General features: G+C 44.8%; 1 protein-coding gene across 5 annotated transcripts in view; it reads left to right on the top strand.

Annotated features, from left to right (window-relative positions):
• Positions 1–19,498, top strand: part of EHBP1 (EH domain binding protein 1) — a 2,510,899-nt gene that overhangs the window by 2,055,897 nt on the left and 435,504 nt on the right. For all 5 annotated transcript variants that reach the window (XM_069608212.1, XM_069608214.1, XM_069608215.1 and 2 more), the window contains 3 exons: positions 10,418–10,545; positions 13,054–13,192; positions 13,362–13,468. In XM_069608212.1, coding sequence (XP_069464313.1) covers positions 10,418–10,545; positions 13,054–13,192; positions 13,362–13,468 — 374 coding nt within the window. The remainder of the gene's footprint in view (positions 1–10,417; positions 10,546–13,053; positions 13,193–13,361; positions 13,469–19,498) is intronic.

The following is a 19,498-nucleotide window of genomic DNA, read 5'->3' as shown; positions in this document are numbered from 1 at the left end:
CGGACAGATCCCAGAGCCAGCACAGGTGCAATCAGCATAAGGCGGCTCACAAGGGCTTTTTCCAATTCCCCTCATCGGAACTAGCCTCGAGTGCAAAAAGGCATCACACAGCCATCCGGATCCACGAGTCTCCGGTGGGGGGCAGGCTTGCCCTTCACTCTCAATGCTGGTGGACAAGGTTCACAGACCCATGGATCCTCCCAATAGTATAGAGTATAATGGCTCCTGGCTTGGCCCTGACCTGCCCATGTGAGCTTAGAACTATATGAACGAATGGTCACGGTGAATGAGACCCACACGCGCTCTTCACATTACCCAAAATAAATAAAAAACGAACTCTTGTTGAGATAGTCAGGAAACACCTATGTTTTGCCTCAATGGTTTTAATGCATACAAAATAAATTTCACATTTCAAAATATAGAGTAGGACACACATTAGTGACACAAACTTTGGCACCTCTAAAAATAAGCAGACTGATCAGTACACCGACATTGTTCATGCCCATGCACCACACATGATTGATGGAACTGATGAACAAGTAGTCAGTATAGGCTTACACCTCTTGCGTTTATGTACATAAATCAAATGTATATGTATATGTACAAGACCTTGGACTTTTCTGTGCACTGGATCTGGATGTAAACCAATGGTTATGAGCCGAGATATGATAACTGCCTATGTAACCAAAAATGCTAGATATTTGTATGCGGTCATATCTCTCACGACCTTCCGAGATTATGGTACAGTAACAATACCAATTTTTGATCATGCATATTAGCTTGATGATGAAGCACATGTCAATCGCTTTATTCCTTGTAATTTACACCTTTTTGCATTCATTCCTTCATTTTCTCGATCTATCCAACGCTCCGTAGACACTCTGAGGCCCCATATTAAAATAGGGAACCACACTAGCAGATGGACAAAATATAGGCCATGCACACTGCATTTTGCAAGCAATACACAGTGCTTAGAACTTTCCTCATTCATATTCTAGCACACGTCTCTCCCCTTAAGTGGCTTCTGTATTTACAACTGTATGCACCATGGTCACACAACTGTGTTTTTTCTCAACGCAATGCATTTGGTTGCCGGTATGTCACAGTTTTATATTTTAAACAGTATGCCTACAATCAGGACCCACGGCACCCACGTCGTTGTGACTACCTGACAAGGCGTCTTTCGTTTTTTTCAAGTAAACCATTCTGTTGCTAGGATCTCGTGGTTTCAATCCGAGCATGCGCCTCATTTAGACACCACCAGGAGCCCAGCCTGGCGTCACGATCTCCCAGGGTTACCGAAATGGCTGCTGGCATTATAAAGAAACAGGTTGCTAGGCAACAGGGCTCGACGTTGGACTCAGCCATTTGACCACATCTACACGAGAGCTGCGCGGCCGCCGTTTCTCCCTTTAACACGATTTACACTGTGTTCATAAGGTAAGACAGCTTGCTTTATTAGTTCGATATCACGTTACACACAGGCTTTTGCCAGTATCGTAGTAATCATCACGTGTTACAGAGTTGGTTACAGGACACGGCCCTTTACTAACCACGGCACAACAATGGTATGCTGTTCTGAGTACCCACAGCAGCACCAACTAATACACGAGGGGGAGAATACATACGTGATTGACACTGCAATCAATAGCGCTTCATTTATGTATTGAAACAGGTAAACACAAGACATTTTGGTAGTTGACCATTGCTTTTCCTGCACGTTCTTTTATAGCCATTTGAAGGCGGCTTACTGGATTATCCTACCGAGAGGTTCAGACACTCCAATTTCAGCACAATGATTTTGAGACCATCTGATCAATTAGGCCATTGAGTCGGATCTTACAGGTACTCTCTCACTTATCTATAAGCACATTAGAGAGTCTATACAAGCACACACTCTGCATACGATGTGGAGCTTGATATGTTTTCCTCCTATCTGTTACCCAAAGGTTCTCGGGGGTACACATAAGACAAATACCAACTTCAAGGCTCTCCTAGACTCTGCACAGGAGAACACACAACAACGAATTCTGTGGCAAATTCCTGCTCACGAAAAGACCAATGACCTATATCTAAGTCACGGTCACATTTTTGCTATAACAAGGCAGCATTTATTTGCTTTTTCTAAGTATGTTAAATTCTTTGAGACCACACACGTTCTAAACACCACACATCTCATGTCGTTTTTCAGGCAGTGAATCGTAGGACACCCAGAATTCCACCTGTTATCGTCCTGATGAAGGCCTACCATATGCCAGCTTCTATAAAAAGCCTATACATGGCTGAAACACAGTAGTTTCGACTACCTATTTGTTTTCATAGTGTATATTGTCTACACTTCCATTTGAGCAGTATTTTTTTCTGTCTCCCTTATACATGTCATTTGTTTATCACATCCCTTCTTTATATAAGGGACAATGCCTGTTTTTGTATTTGAACCCAGCAATTTGAACTGAAGTGAAAGTATATGTATTATGTACAAAGTTTATGTCACTAATAATGTGTGTCCTACCCTATATTTTGAAATGTGAAATTTATTTTGCATGCATTAAAACCATTGAGGCAAAACATAGGTGTTTGCAGACTATCTCAACAAGAGTTTGTTTTTTAGTTACTTTGGGTAACGTGAAGAGTGTGTGTGGGTCTCATTCCTCTCAGTAGTATCCACGGGCTTCTGGCTCCCTGTCCCTCCTCTTCTCTCCTCCCCTCCGCTCCCACAGATTGGGACAGCAACTCTGTTGGTGGAAATTCACGTGCTCGTAGAGAGTCAGGCAGTGGAAGAAGCCCCAGCCTCCCAGCGGGGTCTGGGCTTCTATTCTCGGATTTCCGCCATACACAAGAAGGACCAGGCTGGCCTGAGAGTTGTGTTGGACCTTTCCACCTTGAACCTTTCCCTCCCTCTTCAAAAGTTCAAGATGGTTACCCCAGCGCTTATAGCGGAGACATTGTGCGTGGGAGACAGAATGTGCTCCCTGGATCTGAAGGATGCCTACCTAGACGCCCCGATCTGGCAGCCCCATCGGTCCTTTCTGAGGTTCAGGATCATGGGTTTTCATTTGCAATACAAGGTTCTACCCTTTGGCCTCAATTCGTTCCCCAGAGTCTTTACAAGACTGATGAATGCTGTTGCAGCTCTACTCAGGGCCCATGGTCACCACGTTTTCCCATACCTAGACGACTGGCTCGCCAGGGCAAGGTCTCCAGAAGCAGTCAACCACACTGCCTCCGCCGTCATGAATACACTACACAAGCTGTGATTTTCCATCAGTCTCAAGAAGTCGCAGCTGGAGCACACGCAGAGTTAAACGTTCCTGGGCCTAATCTATAAAACGAACTCCGAGGATTTTCCCCTCAAAGAGGACAAGATCAGAGCCATCAAGAGGGCCACGGGGCATTTTCTCAGTAGAGCAGTGACCTCAGCGTGGTGGTACCAACACCTCCTGGGCATCATGGTGGCATGTCTCCTCGCTGTGACGCATATGAGGCTCAGGATGAGGCACTTGCAGCTACACTTCGTAGCCTCCTGGAGCCAGGAGAAGGGTTCCCAGGCAGAGATGGACAGCATCCCACCTCATCTCCACCAGAATCTAGTCTGGTGGAGCATGGACAGCAACCTGCGGATAGGCAGGTCCTTCCGTCAACCAACGCCTCAGGTCACCATCATCACAGACTCTTCCCTAGAGGGCTGGGGAGCTACCTTGGGCAGCCACAACGTCCATGGGGTTTGGTCCCGTCAGGAGCAGGCGTCTCACATCGCGCAAGTTGATAGCCATCTGGCTCGCTCTCAAAGCCTTCCTCCCGATGATCAGCGGCAAGGCGATGGCGATCCTTATTCAGCATGTATTACATCAACAAGCAGGGTGGCACCAGGTCTCCTCCCCTGTGCACTCTAGCAGTCAACATTTGAGAGTGTGCTCTGGTAAACGACATGCACCTGTCAGCAATAGACCTCCCAGGAGACTCCAACCTAGAGGCGGACATGCTCAGCAGGCTGGGTGTGGACAACTACGAATGGCATTTGAACCAACAGGTCCTTGAGGGGATCTTCGACAGGTGGGGTCATCCTCAGGTGGACCACTTCGCCACCTGGCACCACAGGAGGTGCCCCCAGTGTGCGTCCTGGCAGGGATATGGCAGGGGCTCTCTGGGCGACGCAATGCAGATCCAGTGGAACGACATGAACGCGTATGCCTTCTCTCGAACTCCCCTGGTCCACAGGGTAATCTGTACGATCCAGGAGGCCCGGCATCTCCGTATCATCCTGATAGCTCTGTGGTGGCCAGCAAGACCATGGTTCTCGGAACTACTTGATCTGTTGGATCACGCACCGGTGCACCTTTGACTGGGACCAGCACTCCTACTGTCGCAGCAGGGAGGGACGGTCATTCACGCCTCCCCGAGAAATTAGCCCTTGCAGCGTGGTTCCTGAACAAGTCACACTGGGGCATCTGCAGCGGTCTCAAACCAACCTGTACATTATACAAGGGGTTGGAGTGATGCTACCAGGAGCCAATACAAAAGCAAATGGGCTAGGTTTTGTCACTGGGCAGAATCAAGAGGTTGATTCCTTGACCTGCACAGTGAACAACGTGCTATCCTTCTCTGCACACCTCTCACACTCGGGGTGCAGGTAGACACATGCTTCACCTATCTGGCAGCTATTGGAGCCTACAGGAACTCGGAGGAAGAGGTGTTTTCATCCTCTAATCCGGTGGTTAAAAGACACTTGGCAGGCCTGACCAGGCTTTACCCGCCCATCAAGAAACCACAAGCTGTGTGGGACCTCAACGTGGTCTTGGACGCCCTGGCGCATAAACCATTCAAACCTATGGCTTCCACGGACATCAGGCTAGTTCCCATTAAGAAGGCCCTCCTGGTGGGCCTTACCTTGGCACGCCGGATCTGTGAAATCCAGGCGTTGGTGGCCTCCGAGCCTTATACTACTTTTCATAGGGACATGGTGGTGCTTAGAACGCACCCCACATTCTTACCTAATGTTGTCTCCTCCTTCCACCTGAATGAGGGGATAGTGCTACCAACTTTCTTTGCGGACCCTAAGGATGATGCTCAGAAGGTGCTGCACTGTCTAGATGTCAGACGTGCTCTATAATTCTACCTTGACAGAAGCAAGAGCTTCCGCAAATCAGACGCTCTCTTTGTCACCTTCGGTGGGACAAAACTGGCCTGTCATGCCTCCAGGGCTTCCATGGTTAAGTGGATGGTTTCGGCCATCAAGGAGGCATACAAGGGGCAGCACAAACCTATTCCAGCAAACATGCATGCTCATGCAATCAGAGCTAAGACCACGTTGGTCGCGTTCCAAAGGCACGTGTCGGGGCAGGTTATCAGCAAGGCGGCTACATGGGCTACGCCCTCAGCCTTCTGCAAGCACTACTGCTTGGATGGTGGCTCCAGGTCGGACTGTGCATTTGGTCAGGCAGTGTTAAGGAACTTGTTTTCTTAAGAGGGGCAACTCTCATTTCATTTATCGTGGCCCAATTTAAACACAGGGACACATTTGTGTCTCGGATCACAATGGGATTAATTCTTTTGGGCAGCACTTTTTAACTATAACAATTAACAAAAACACTGGTTGAAAAGATTGCTGGTTTCGAATTCCACCAATCCCGATCCTGTGAAATTCACTAGGTGAATTAATTGTTTTACTTACAAAAATCCTAAGGATTTACACAGACAAATGAGGGGTTTTTCAATGGGGATATGCTAACATACACAGGCAAACCAGAGATTATTATATGGGGATATGACTGAACTACACAGGCAAGCAAAGGATTCCTTAATGGGGAGATTACTGAACTACACAGGCAAACAAAGGATTCTTCAATTGGGAGATGACTAAAATGCACTGGCAATTGGGGTTTTCAAAGAGGAAATATTGGATGCAATGCTACAATAGTGAAAGGCTTGTGCAATTTAGGGTTGGGGCTATTGCTACTTACATAGCAAGCCTTTGTTTAAGGTTCAGGAAAGCCAGCTGCATCTCAGGACTCTCTGGAAAGGTAGGACGGATCTGGTCACTCCACTCTCAAAGATGGTAAGTTTCAGCAGCCTTGTCTTCGTCCTCCTTTTTCTGTCTCCCTGGTTTTTGTCTGTCCTAGTGCAGTCCCCCTTATATAGCAGAAATTACATCACCCCTTTTACAATATAGGGGAAGTACCCTGTAATAATCCCTGCCACTAGGATTGGACAGTTACCCTCTCTCTCTCTCTCCGCCCCCAGTTAGGATTGGTTTATGGGTATGGAGCAATATCTGTCTTTTCCCATTCGTCATCATTATTTGTTCTCCTTTCAACTTTTTGGCAAAAACAAGTTATGTATCACAACTTCAAAACTGTACTAGCAGCTGCCATACTAAACATAGTTTCTGTTTTAGCTGATCATGGGGAATTAGATGAGCTGACCGCCAAATCTGTACGATGTAGCATGGCCATGTGTCACTTTTTTGTCGTTTTCATAAAATGCCCAACAGTTATGAATATGTAAGTCATCAAGCATATCCCTTATTTTATTTGCCACCTTTTCACCAACTCTCACATTTGTAACATGTTCAGATCAGCTAGAAACCTAGTCTAACTGGCCATTACAGTTCCCAGAGTCCTAGGTAGATGCATTTTATATCCCCAAAACCGCCTGGAAATTACATTGAAAATTGTATAAAAATGAAATCAATCCACAGTATGGTTGCTGTGCAAAATGTCTAAATGAAAATAGTCTTTTAAATTAATTGTGAGTGTTCCTGTAAAGCAAATGGGAGGGCTATGTCATCCCACACAGCCATCTGTCATCCTGGGCCAGCCTGCGACCAGAGGTTTTTATGGGTCTCTTTGAAGTTAGTGTGTGCTCTTTGAAGTGGGTGCAACAAGGATTCACACCTTTTAGTCATGCTCCAGCCAAGGATGGCTTTCTTTTGAAGTCCCTGCTTTCCTAGTTAGCAGGTCTGGAGCATACTGACTTTTGACACCTTTGGCCACACCACATTTTATTGCGGGGGTCATTAGATGGGAGATGTGACTTCCAACTGGAAGTGGAGTTCTACTTTGAAGTTTTGCCCTCAGCCAGAACAGGTTTTTCCTGAAAACTAAATGTCTCTTCAAATGTCACTGCAGTTTTTGTGGGTGAAACATAATATACATTGCGTTGGTCAACCCACACATCATGGTTTGCTTTCCTAACGTTTTTCTGTGAGCAGTGATGTTTTTTTCCATTGTGGCTTTTTAAAGCCTTTTTTATTTTTAAACACATGTGCAGGCCGTTTTTGCTTTCAATGTTTAAAAATCCTGTTTTCCATGTCACATGATTCTTTGATTCCTCCTTCTTTTGTGAATTAAACTGCTGCTTGTCCATTGATAATGATAGGTAGGCCCCTTTCCAGATGGCTCTTTAACTTTATATGGAAAACTGAAGCAAAAGCCAGGCATTTTGTTGCAGTGTTTAAATGCCAGCCATTCACATGAAAGGGATTTCTGTTTGGGGTCTTTAAATGCACCCCACAATCTAATTGCTACTTTTATTGATCTACAGTTTGACTTCCTTAGAATTGGTATTAAAAATCTTAGCCTAGGTTTGTAGAAAAATTGGCAAAAAAGGATGAGATGAACCAACTCTTGGGATAAGATAAAATTGCATGGGCATCGAATATTCAATTCTGGAGATCGTTATTGACTACCTTCCAGCCAATCAAAATGTATAGAATGCAGCCAATAGCTACCTGTATTGACTGCATTCTGAACATTCTGTCCTCAAAAGCATAGAGGGAAAAAACAATGCAATTGCCAGGCAATATTTCTTTCAACAAGATACTTCATTTGTTCTTTTTTTTACTGCAGCATTCCATTTAGCACACCAAAGAAAAAAGCTTAACTATGGGAAAATGCTTTTGCTTTCTTAACTGTTTACTTTTAAATTACACCTAATGAATGCTCATGTTAAACCTTCTGCAGGTTTGCCACGTTCGCACATGATGCAGAAATAATATGCTATTTAAATACTACAAAATAATACCATATTTGCTAAGTTAGTCTGTTTGCTTTACTCACTATTAAAGCAACATGTTTTACTTCACCACCAAAACTTCGAAACACTTTTTACTTCACCACCAAAACTTCGAAAAACTTATGCCACCACCACTATGTGCAAATCACCTTAGAGACCTCGGGAGGGAGTCCTTATCGCTTGGGATAATGACCGTTCCCCAACTTAGGGCCCTCCGCTTCATGTCGGGTCATAATTTGGTGGTGGTTCATTATCCAGCGATAACAACCCCTTCCTCTGTTTAAAAGGCTATATTAGTCACTCCTCTATGCAGAATCTTGCAGCTCATTCAGCTCACTCAACCACTGCACAGCCATGCGTCTGTCACTTTTTACATATACTATTGTTATTGGTGATCAGTAAAGAGGCAACATAAAAGGGACAGGCCGGCGCTACATCAGCCGTGTTGGAGTTTTATTTAATAATGATAATGATGTGTTATTTATATAGCGCCTTGATTCAAAGCACTTTACGGAGCACATATTTACATACAATATCACCCAACCGAAATTGGTACTCATTTATCGACCTTGGAAGGTTGGAAGGCTGAGTTAGCCTTGCCGGGATTCGAAGCTGCGACCTGCAGATCACGCTCAGATCGCAGCAGCAAGCGCTCAACCCGCTGAGGTATACATCAAAGAAACATTTAAAATTGAGAGTCTTAATGTGGATCACATTATGAAGGAGTCCTGTTTCTGTAGGAGATAACCAACATACCAACAACACACGTTCAAAATGAGGCTCCTAATGTACACAGATATTCTTGTTTTGGGCTGTGCTGGTTTGGATCATTTGCAAATGTAATCACCTAGACCCATTCTTGAAAAGTGATGTGAACATTGTTTTAACATTTTGCTTGCTTTTTTAACTTATTCTTTGTTTTACATCTTTCCCTTCTCTTGTCGCTGTGGCATATTGCTCCTACACGTTCGTTTACTGTAACTGACCACTTACAGCAGAGGTTGGGCCAATAGGAAGCAGCACATTAAGATATTATTTTCCTCTTGAATGTCTAGTGCATCTGCTTGGGGTAACTTGGGCGCAGATGACCAGTGTCACCTGTTTATATACCCTTACCTCTTGTGGGCATCATGCCATGCCCAGGGCCAGAGCGAGGTTTAAATGTCATTGCCTCTTTTACTGTTCCCTATAATCGGCATTAGACATTTTTAAGTGATGGCAGGCGGTACAGCCAGCTGTGTTAGGGGTGTCACCATGATGGATCAAGTGCTAGAGTGAAGGCAGTGAAAGGGTGGGACTGAGGCAGGTTAAAGGCAAGGGACAAGTGTTAACTAAAAGTCAGAGCAGGTAGATTAAGATGGTAACTCTGAGGCGAAGAGGAAGGTCAACAATCGCTAGGCTCGCACATCCAGAGTACCATGACATTTTAGTTTGCTGCTTGCTAATGTTGGGAATATTGCACTCTTATTAGAATCTAGGGCATATCTATGTTCACATAGTTGAAAAAGTGGAACACGGGCGACGGAATGGGCAAAATGCAAGTGTCCTTAATGTGTGTAAGTCCACCCATGAAAAGTCTAGTGGTGACTATTCCGTTTACTTTTCTCCACAACCTGATCAGAATGTCACTCAAACGCACTCGGTTGTAAGCTAACTTCTTCCATTAAATCTGATTTCTTATGTATGGCACGTTCTTTTGTGATCAAAAGAGCATTGTCTCTGTATATACAATAAATTAATCTTTGTAATTACCCATGTTAAGAAGCTGTCGCTTTGCTATTTTACTAGCATCATCGGACGGCAGTAGTTATGTTATGTTTTGGTTGTTGTTGTTTCTCTCCTTTTCTTGTCAAGACGCCTGCATGCATCCACGTACATTAAAAGAAACGTTAACACTACTATATTTTGGCCCTGACCAAATACACTCTTTAAGATTGAGCCAAATTGAATGTGGCCTGGTTGTTAGGCATATTTTTTTAGATCTATTTTTCTGCGTTTGGTGTGCAGCAAGTTTTTTTTTCATATAAGCACACTTGGACACAAGAGGGAAGAACATGTCTGTGCATGCCTAGAACACTTTAATTTTAAGAGTCTGTGGAGTTGATCTGCTCCTGTAGTACTACCTCAGAGTACAAGTCACACGTTGACTGGGAGCCAAGAATTAGCTTAAGTGCGAGTTTGTTTGAAGGACAATAGCAAAGGAAAGCTTGTACAAGCTTGGTGCATGCCTGTCTACTCCACTGTGTCCCACGCGTCTCATAATTCATGCCTGAGTATCACGTTTCATATTTTTTTATGCTATACGTTGTAATATGTCAGTGTTCGGTTCTGTGACGCGCCTTTTAGCGGACCCCACGTTTAAGTGCATCTCTCACGATGTTGTGCATTACATTTGCCTTTTTAGCCGGCCAGAACAGTAAGTTGGTGGATTTGAAGCTGAAGAGGCTCCTTGAAGCTCAGCCACAGGTAGCAGATTCCCTCTCCTGCGCCGCACAGAAAGCCCTAACCGACAGCCCCGAGCAAGAAGTTAAGGTGAGTTTTCCTTATTGTATTGAAACCCTCCCCTACCCCTCTTGCAGTTTCGACGAGCTGGGAGTCGGAAAGGGGGCTTTCCTGCTATGAATGTTCTCGAGACTCCGCTCCACGTGTTAACCGTTTGCCGTGGAGTGCTCGCCAGTGGGAGGAGGGACAGGGATTGCGGGGTGCGGAGGTTATTGCCTCAACAGACAAACGCAGCAAATCACGAACCAAAAAGGCTTTGTTGCAGTGTGATCCTATCACTGTTGTAAATATATTGTCATGTTTTTTGAGTGCGTCACGTCAGCAAAGTAGTACGTCATTGGCGTATCTGACAGAAAAAAAACACGCAGTGTCGTGAACGATGGAGATGAACCGCTGGCAAAGATGTGGCACTTCCACTGCATAGAAATAAGTCTACCCCTCAAACTAATATGTTTTCTGTTATTTTCTCTTCGAAGTCCCCATTGACGAGAAAATTAATGTAAGTGGGCCTGGGGAATGCGTTGTGCAGGTCGGGGTGTCCTTCCGAGGTAGTGGAGCTCTGGGGGCGTGCATAACTTTTCACCCACCTGCAGGCTGCCCTGCTGCTGTCTGAAAGGATTTCCTTCCTCGTAGAGTGAGCCGCTTTGAAGTGCCAAAACAATGGCTCTCATTGCCTCGTCGTACACTACAGGTACCTAAAAAATGGGCGATGAAAGTGTGTGGCAGCAGTAGAGAACTTTCGGTCTCTTATCTGTGAACAAAGGGAAGCCCGGATCAAGTATTTTTTTTTTGCGTTCAATTTGGCTTTCTGCAGTGTATTTAATGCAAAATGAAGCCCGTCTAGATAATACAATGGATTGAAAAGGCTAACTGCATTAGCGGGCTTAGAGGAATACATTTGTAAAGTGCCAGAAGTCCCCAGTCATAAAAAGGTTTCTTAAAATGGGATTTGCTGGCTAATCGCAGTGATATTTTTGCATGTCGCCAGCCCTTAAAAATTAGCCGTGTTTATTTTGACAAATACCCCAGTCTCGTGTCTCAGGCGACGCCGGTGGAAGGACCACCTCAAGACAGAATCAACCTTCCATCAATCGCATACATGACATTGAGCAGCTCTGGGGATTTAACTGTTGTGCTAAAACTGCTAATTAATTTAAAGTTGAATTGGCCGGATATTTAAGCATTACACCTTCATCTGAGCAACTTAATTCCATCAGATTACACAGAAGGTGTTTCTCTCTCCCACCTTATTGTGCATTTTCGTATTAATTGATTTGTGCTAACTTAAACAAAATAAGGTACGACCCAACAGATTGCCTTTTGAGTCCCGTGAATTAGATTTTTGAGGTATTTATGAAAGCTGTATCGTGCCCATCTGTTCCATGGAGGCTTTAGAAATTGGCGTGGTTTCTTTTTTAAATAAGATTCCCTTTACACGTTTATACATGAGGCATTTTGTATTTGTGGAGGAGGATAAACTGTTGGCTTCCCCTGAGGATTCGGTATCCCGGCCTCCTCAAGGCCTGAGAATAGGCCATTGGAGAACTCCCTCATTACCGATTGTCTCAATGCAGAGGAAGGGAGAAGTCTTGGTAGCTTTTGATAACCAGTCTCCAGCATTCAGCGGGCTCAGCTATTAGTCATGCATCTTAGCTCTGCCTATTTACTTTCAAAACACTTAATAAAAATAATAAAAGATTAGGTATAAAATGAAATGTGCGTTTGGTACGTACATAGCCACACGATATCTGCACGTTCCACACGCTGCCAGTTTTGTTTTTTCCTCAAAATATTTAATGTCGCTGTAACTGTTTAATTTGTTACCGGCATTAACAGGAATCGCTGGGGAGGGTGCGGGGCTGAAGGGGCTGAGGAGGAAATACGTATGTTTGTGGTTTTCTTAGCTTTAAAGATTTAGAAATCTGGCTTTGAAAGGTTGGCGCTGATTAAATGCAGTTTGGTGCGGTGGTGTTCTAATCCTACCTCATAACCTCATTCCAGTCTCTTGTGGTTCACCTCTGCAGACACAAATAAACTAGTTCCTCTTGTCGTGCGAGTCTATGCGAGTGTGAAAGGAAAATGCCAGACTCTTCCTTTTTTTGTTTTGTTGTTGAAGTTTTTTAGTGTGGCATGATAGGGTTGTGGCCAGGGCAGTGGTGCATCAAAACAGAGACACCATTCTCTTCCAACTAAATATATCGAGCTTGTAGCAGATCTACAATTCAGATTTAGAAATCGGAACGCAGATATTTTATATTTCTGTTGAACTTCTCCTTTATTCAACTTTTTGAAGCAGTGTATCGTGGTGTGCACTAATGTGAGAGACCAAATTGTTGTGCTGCCTCCCACCTCGACTATAACTAATGTGTGCTCTTGTGCAGTACTCGCAGTAGCTAAAAAAAAAATCCTGCGTGCAAAGCACAAGCGTTCCCCCTTTTTGTGAAATCTCTTTACCAATGTACTAACTAGTGAATGTTTGGAAAGTTTTTTTGTTTGTTGCTGTTTTCTTATTTTCTTATGTCTCTTTTCCCCCGTCAGAATGGCACTGAAGATCACCATGCTGAGTGGTTACAGAGGGGGGCAGATCGTTTTAAGAGCCCTGTCTTGTTCAACAAGGATTCCACTGTCAGGAAAACGCAACTGCAGTCTTTCAGCCAATATGTTGAACACAAGCCTGGTAAGGAAAAGCACCCCTTACTTTGGCAACAAGTGGCTTAATCGTGTCTTATGATAAACGTTTTTCTGTTTTTAGACAACTGATGATGAATGCCCACATTTCAGTACCCACATAATAACACATATTTTCTTTATCCCACACCCTCCATTTCCTCTTCTTTCTTTTTAAGAGATGAAAAGGCAGCGATCAATACAGGACAGCACAAAGCGAATCAACGAGGAAAATGTGGTGATAACTGAAACTCAGAGGAAGCCGTCCGAAGATGAAGTGCTAAATGTATACTCATTTATTGGTCTAGTATGCATGGTTTCTGATGATTCTGAACTGCATGCAGAAATTGTACCATTGTCCGAATGAGATGCTGGCCATTCCTCTTTTTTGGAATGATGCCAATCTCGCAAGCGTTCAGAGATGCGTGATAGGGGTGCAGTGTTGAATTAGTCTGCAGTGTGGTGATAATTGTCAGATAAAAAAATGATTTTTTTTTTTTAGAGTTCCACAGCCCGCTTTCTTGAGACGTTTCCATCAGGGCACTTCCCATAAAGAGATTCCGGTATTGATCTGCTGGCAGGATTTTAATTATTACAATAGCAGATACTGCAGAGCAGTACTTGGAGGGAGGGAGTCACAGGAGACATGCTAAAATTTCTCAGCCAACCCACTTTGTTGGCTTGGGTTAATGGGTGTTCAACCTTTCCATTATCCAGATCAACCGTGAATTACTAGCTGAAAGATGTTTGCATTAATATAATATATATGGTAATTTCTTCACTTAATTAACGAGGAGGTTATGCTCAGTAGGGGTATGGGCTGATCATGTGTAAAATTGATTTGTGAAGGAAATATTTGATAGACCGCGGGTAGCAGGCTGCCTTTGATGGACAGCTGCAGGACACAGGCAGGAAGAGCAGGTCGTAGCTGATTTCCTTTTTGTTAGGTCGCCTCTCCTGGTCTGCCGGGGCCACTCGCACTTTGTAGTTTTTTTAAGCTGGTTGACAGCTGGAGTGAATGGGCAACTTGACATGGGCGAGAGGTGTGTGAGGTGTTACTCCTGTAAGTCACAGATACAAGTCCAAACAATATCAAGCCAGCCTGTCATTTTTGAGATGTATAAGTGCAGAAAAGTGGTAGCCATTTTAATGTCAGCAAGGTAAAAGCAACAGATCTTCGTGTACTGTTGCAAATTTAAAATGTGGTAAATATCTGCTTGTGAAGCGTGTCATGCTCTTGATACCTTGGAAAGATCAGTCTTAAGAACTTTTATAGAAATAAGTTATGTCAGTTTCAACCTTTTTGGTTTTATGGCTTTCACCCTACGTAAAGTTTTGTCCACCTTGAAAACTCAGAAAAGTGCTGTTTGGAGTGCATGGATCATGCCTAAAGCTGCGCTTAGAATATTAGTCTTTGTCCCAGCTATCACTGCCATCTTTTTACTACTCTTGCGTACTTCTTGCGCAGGAGGCTTCTGTCTCACTGTCCAGAAAAGACGACCATGGCACGTTTCCTATGGCCATGGTTCAAAGTGGGGTGAGGTAGAATAAGGAGCATTTATCCAGTTTTCTTTGGCTGAGTCCCAAAGTGTTTTCAAACTACGTGAATATGTTCTTTTAAATGATTCCTTTACTTTCGGCCTTTGAGCAGGATGTGGTGCTGGTGATGTCATCAGTGGAAATGCTGCAGTGGTCAACATGGGATTTCTTATAGGTGATATAGGAGTTAAGTTCTTGAATGTGAACATGCACACTGGTGGATTTATTCACAACGGATTTGTATGGTTTTAAAGCATTCTCCAGCATTGGATCTTTCATAGATTCACATGCTATGAACAATTCCCTGTCGTCAGGCTGGGAATCCTCGTTTAACTTTTACAATAGTAAATATCGAAAACTTTTCAGGCATTTGTTTGTATCCCATTTCCTTTCTTTTGGGTGCATTTGGTGTCCACCAGTAGATCGTATAGTATGTAGCTCCTCCCCTGCAGCAGCCTCCCTTCAGATTCTAACCTAATGTCATGCTGGAAGGAGTCCTCGTGTGTTTCTCCCGAGAGAAATCTCCACAATTAATTTCTCAACTTAATTTCTTCAAACCTTCAGGCATTCTTCTTTTGTCAGATAAGTAAGAAGGGGGTGGGGCGGAATGGAATGGAAGGGAAGAAATTCCTCTTAGAGGTGTGCACTAACTGTGGCTTAAAAAACTTTTTTGAGGGGGACAGGCATGAACAATGTATTTATTGCCTTCACCCACACCACTCTGCAGAATAGTGTGACATTTGTAAAACTTTCAGCACAAAAAGAAAGAAAAATATGTCTGGTATGCTGGCTAAATGAAGGCCATCACCCCCCTTCGGAGGCAGAGTCCCCAAGGAGCCTTGCAGCCCTCAGGCACACAGAGAAAAGAGAATCTGAATCAAAAAGGGCTAAATCGGAAGAAAGGCCATCAAAAACACCTAAATTGGTAATTAAACAAATCTCAGCAAAAAGCCATGCACAGCTGTCATCAATAGCGGAGGCTGCGGCCCAACCTCCGGCCGTCTCGCCAACGGGAAACATACCGTCAACGACTCTACACTCGCCAATAGCACAGCCGTCGAAAAGGAGTTCATTGACAGAGAGAACGGAGTGATCAACAACAGCACCTGCGCAAAGGGGCTTGTCCCGTCAACGTGCTTGGTGTCGGAAAAGCATTCATCGGAACACTGCTCCATAACAAGCAAACATTTATCAACAAAGCACTTGTTGATGGACCGCTCAACGGCAGTCAAACACTCGTCAATGGGCCAACGCTCAACAACGGCAAAACATTTGTCAATTATCGTCGACAGAGAATAAGTCAACCACGGATGGAGAGAAATGGTCGTCAGCATGAATCTTCACATGCTCTGGCTAAAAGTGGGGAGTATGCCTCACCACAGGAGCTAACAAGACATGAAGGCGAATCGGGCGGGCAGGCTCACAATGGGGAAACAGCCCACCAGGAACCACAACACCAATCGGGAGAGTGAGAGCATATACAGCCCCAACCAATCACTGCACCAGTCTCTCCAATTACATACTCTGAGGTCATCCTACAGTAACAAGTGGATTCTGGGTTTGATGCACAGCAAGCAGCGTCACCAGTCTTCTCCGACTCCAGCGACTCCATAATAATCAAAAAGCCTACACAAACTCCTCCACCACTGAGATCACCATGTCTCCCACAACGGCAACATTCCCCCAGGGAGCTGCAGGATATTCTGATAGCGCGGCCACAAGAACCGCTACTCAATCCACAGTCACTGCTTTTACTGTAAGTTCTGTCCACACTTCAGAACCTGCTCACTCAACTAGACATCAGACTCCCAACTACACTGCATATTCCCACACAGCCTCCTTTAACGCCACATGGGCATCCGGGTACACCAAGCATAACACCCACACTGCAGCACCAACAGACGCAAAGAACAGGATCACCTCTGCGAAAAGCAGACAAGAAACGGAAACACAACAAGAGGTCGCTCTCCCCGTACCATCGCAGCCCCAGGAAACAGTCTGCATCCAGGGATAAAGACTCTAACACAGCGCAAATACGCCGTAGAGAGCAAGAGGAAGGGGAACTCACCAACACCTCCACAGGATCTCCTCAACAGGGCGACCAATGGGATACAGATAATGACCAGGCAGATGAGGCCCTGAAGCCATCGCTACCCAATTAGATTGGCGCATTCCACACACTAATAACAAAAGCATGCCAAGAATTTGGCCTCATCCCCTCGGAGGAGAAAAAATGTTTTTTGTTTGACCATATGAACAAAAGAAGAAAATCAGTAGTGGCAATCCCAATTCTTGACAGTGTGTGGGAAGAGGGGCTCTGTACCATGAGATACCCTTTCACTGAACCAGCTTTTAAAGGTAGGCTGGAGAAAAAGTTAAAAGCACCAGACACCACCCCGAAGTGTCTCGCGTCACAACCTTCACCAGAATCTGTCGTCTCAGCAGCAGCAAGCAGGAAATCACACACCCAAGCACACAAGTTTACGTGACACCAGAGGCCGAAAGCCGGAAAATGGACGCAATGGGCAAAAAGCTGCTCATGATGGGTGCCACTACAATGAAAGTGGCCAATGCACTAGCAATTATGTCCAGTTACAACCGCTAGATGTGGCACAGGTTAGCGCCTATTCTAGAGCACTTACCTGAGCAAGAATACGCCAAAGCAATTGCCATCTTAAAGGAAGGAGAGGAAGCCGCAAACCATAATATCAATATTGCGGTGGATCTAGCCGAAACATGCTTTAAACAGGTCAACCATGGGGTGGTGCTGCGAAGGCAAGGGTGGCTACATTGCACAGATTTTAGACGGGATGTACAACAAAAGGTTTTAGACATGCCATTCGAGGGCGACAATTTGTTTGGCCCCAAAATTGATGAGGCACCGAAGACAATTAAATGGACACTCTGCTCTCTCACCACTCTTCAAACCAAATGTACTTTTCATACATTTCGGGGAGCAGCGGGGTCACCCTCCTCGAGAAACGCCAGAGGAGCCAGACAATATTGGAGAACCTTGCAGTATTCACAGGTATACAAAAAATCATCCCAGGGATACCAACGACCATGGGAATACAGACCGCAGCAACAGCGGAGAGGATCCTCTTGCTCTCACTGGGGTAGAGCGAAGCCTCAGGCCTGACTGCTTAACCCAAAAAGCACAGATAGTGAGAAGCATATCACACCATCTACATCGGTGGCGACAAATAACAACAGACAAATGGGTATTGCAGCTAGTCACATTCAGCCACCTGTTAGAATTCAACAAACACCCACCAAATATCCCATCGTTAAAACCCCCCACACCACATCTAAAGGTGCTCAAACAAGAAATAAAACAAATGTTAGTAAAAAATACCATACAAAAAGTACCAAAACAGCAAAGAGGAAAAGGGGTTTAATCTCATTACTTCGTGGTGCAGAAACCGGACAAAAAGTGGCGCCCTATAATCAATATGCACAAACTAAACAGATTCATCAAGAAGCAACGCTTCAAAATGGTCACGCTACAACAAATAATACACGCAGTAATACACGCAGTACAGCCACACGATAGCGTCTTTAGACCTAAAAGATGCGTATTTCCACATCCCGGTGCACCGGAAACATCGAAAGTACCTATGTTTTGCAATAGCAGGCCAGCGCTATCAATTCAAAGTGCTCCCATTCGGATTAGAATCAGCACCGGGAACCTTTAGAAAATGCATGGCACCATTTGCGGCATCCCTCCGAAAAGGAGGACATCACGTCTATCTGTATCTAGATGATTGGCTAGTGTGAGCACAAACAATGGTGGTGGCACACACATCCATTGCTGCAACAAAGCTCTTGCTGCAACAGCTAGGATTCGAGATGTGCTTCGAAAAACCCTGTCGCCTTCCAAAAGTCTGTTTTTTGTGGGAGTTCACTTCACAAAATGCAAAGCCCTAGTTTGTCCCTCCAAGGACAGAATCCAAACACTCAAGTCGCTAATACTCCTTTTCAAACCAGGAAAATAGTTATCAGTCAGAAAGTGCATGGGGCTCCTGTGAAACATGGCCTCCTGTATTCCTCAGGTTAAACATGCGTCCTCTACAAGAGTTCCTTGCCAGCAGATGGCCCCAGATCACAGGGTCGTGGGACGACAAACTACAAATCCCACCAAAACTCAAGCACCAACTATAGCGGTGGACAAGAGGAACAGCATCACTATAGGATGCTGTTTTCAAGACCCCATAATGGGCAGCCTCCTGGTAATGGACGCCTCACTATCTATCTGGGGAGCACACGTGGGCTCTCTCCACATAAACGGCAAATGGACACCAGAGGAAACCAATCTGCACATAAATGTGTTGGATCTCAGAGTGGTCGGCTGGGCGCTGAGGTCTTTTCTACCAGTGCTGAAAACCTCCACGGTTTGGGTCCCGACCGACAACACCACAACCATTTACTACCTCAGAAAGCAGGGGCGATGAGATCTCCAAGCCGTTCCAAGGAAGTCCAAAAGAATTGGCACTGGGCCATCACCTACGGGATAATACTACAAGTGTTTCACCTCCCAGGGATAAACAATGAGGTGGAAAACTGCCTCAGCAGGGCAGCCTGCCAGTGCCATGAGTGGGAGCTATGCGACAACCAGTTCCAGCACATGTTTGTTCAGTGGGGGTGTCCAAAAGTTGATCTGTTTGCAATAAAACAGAACACAAAATGTGCACAATTTGCCTGCAGGATGCAGGAGCATGGGTCAACGGGGAACACATTCTCATTCCCGTGGGCCGGTCTCTTTGCCTATGCCTTCCCA

The sequence above is a fragment of the Ambystoma mexicanum genome, chromosome 4q (genome assembly GCF_040938575.1).
Source record: "Ambystoma mexicanum isolate Mex_15411 chromosome 4q, UKY_AmexF1_1, whole genome shotgun sequence".
Lineage (NCBI taxonomy): Eukaryota > Metazoa > Chordata > Amphibia > Caudata > Ambystomatidae > Ambystoma > Ambystoma mexicanum.
The sequence above is the reverse complement of the archived record's forward strand: the minus strand, read 5'-3'. Positions and strand labels throughout refer to the sequence as shown.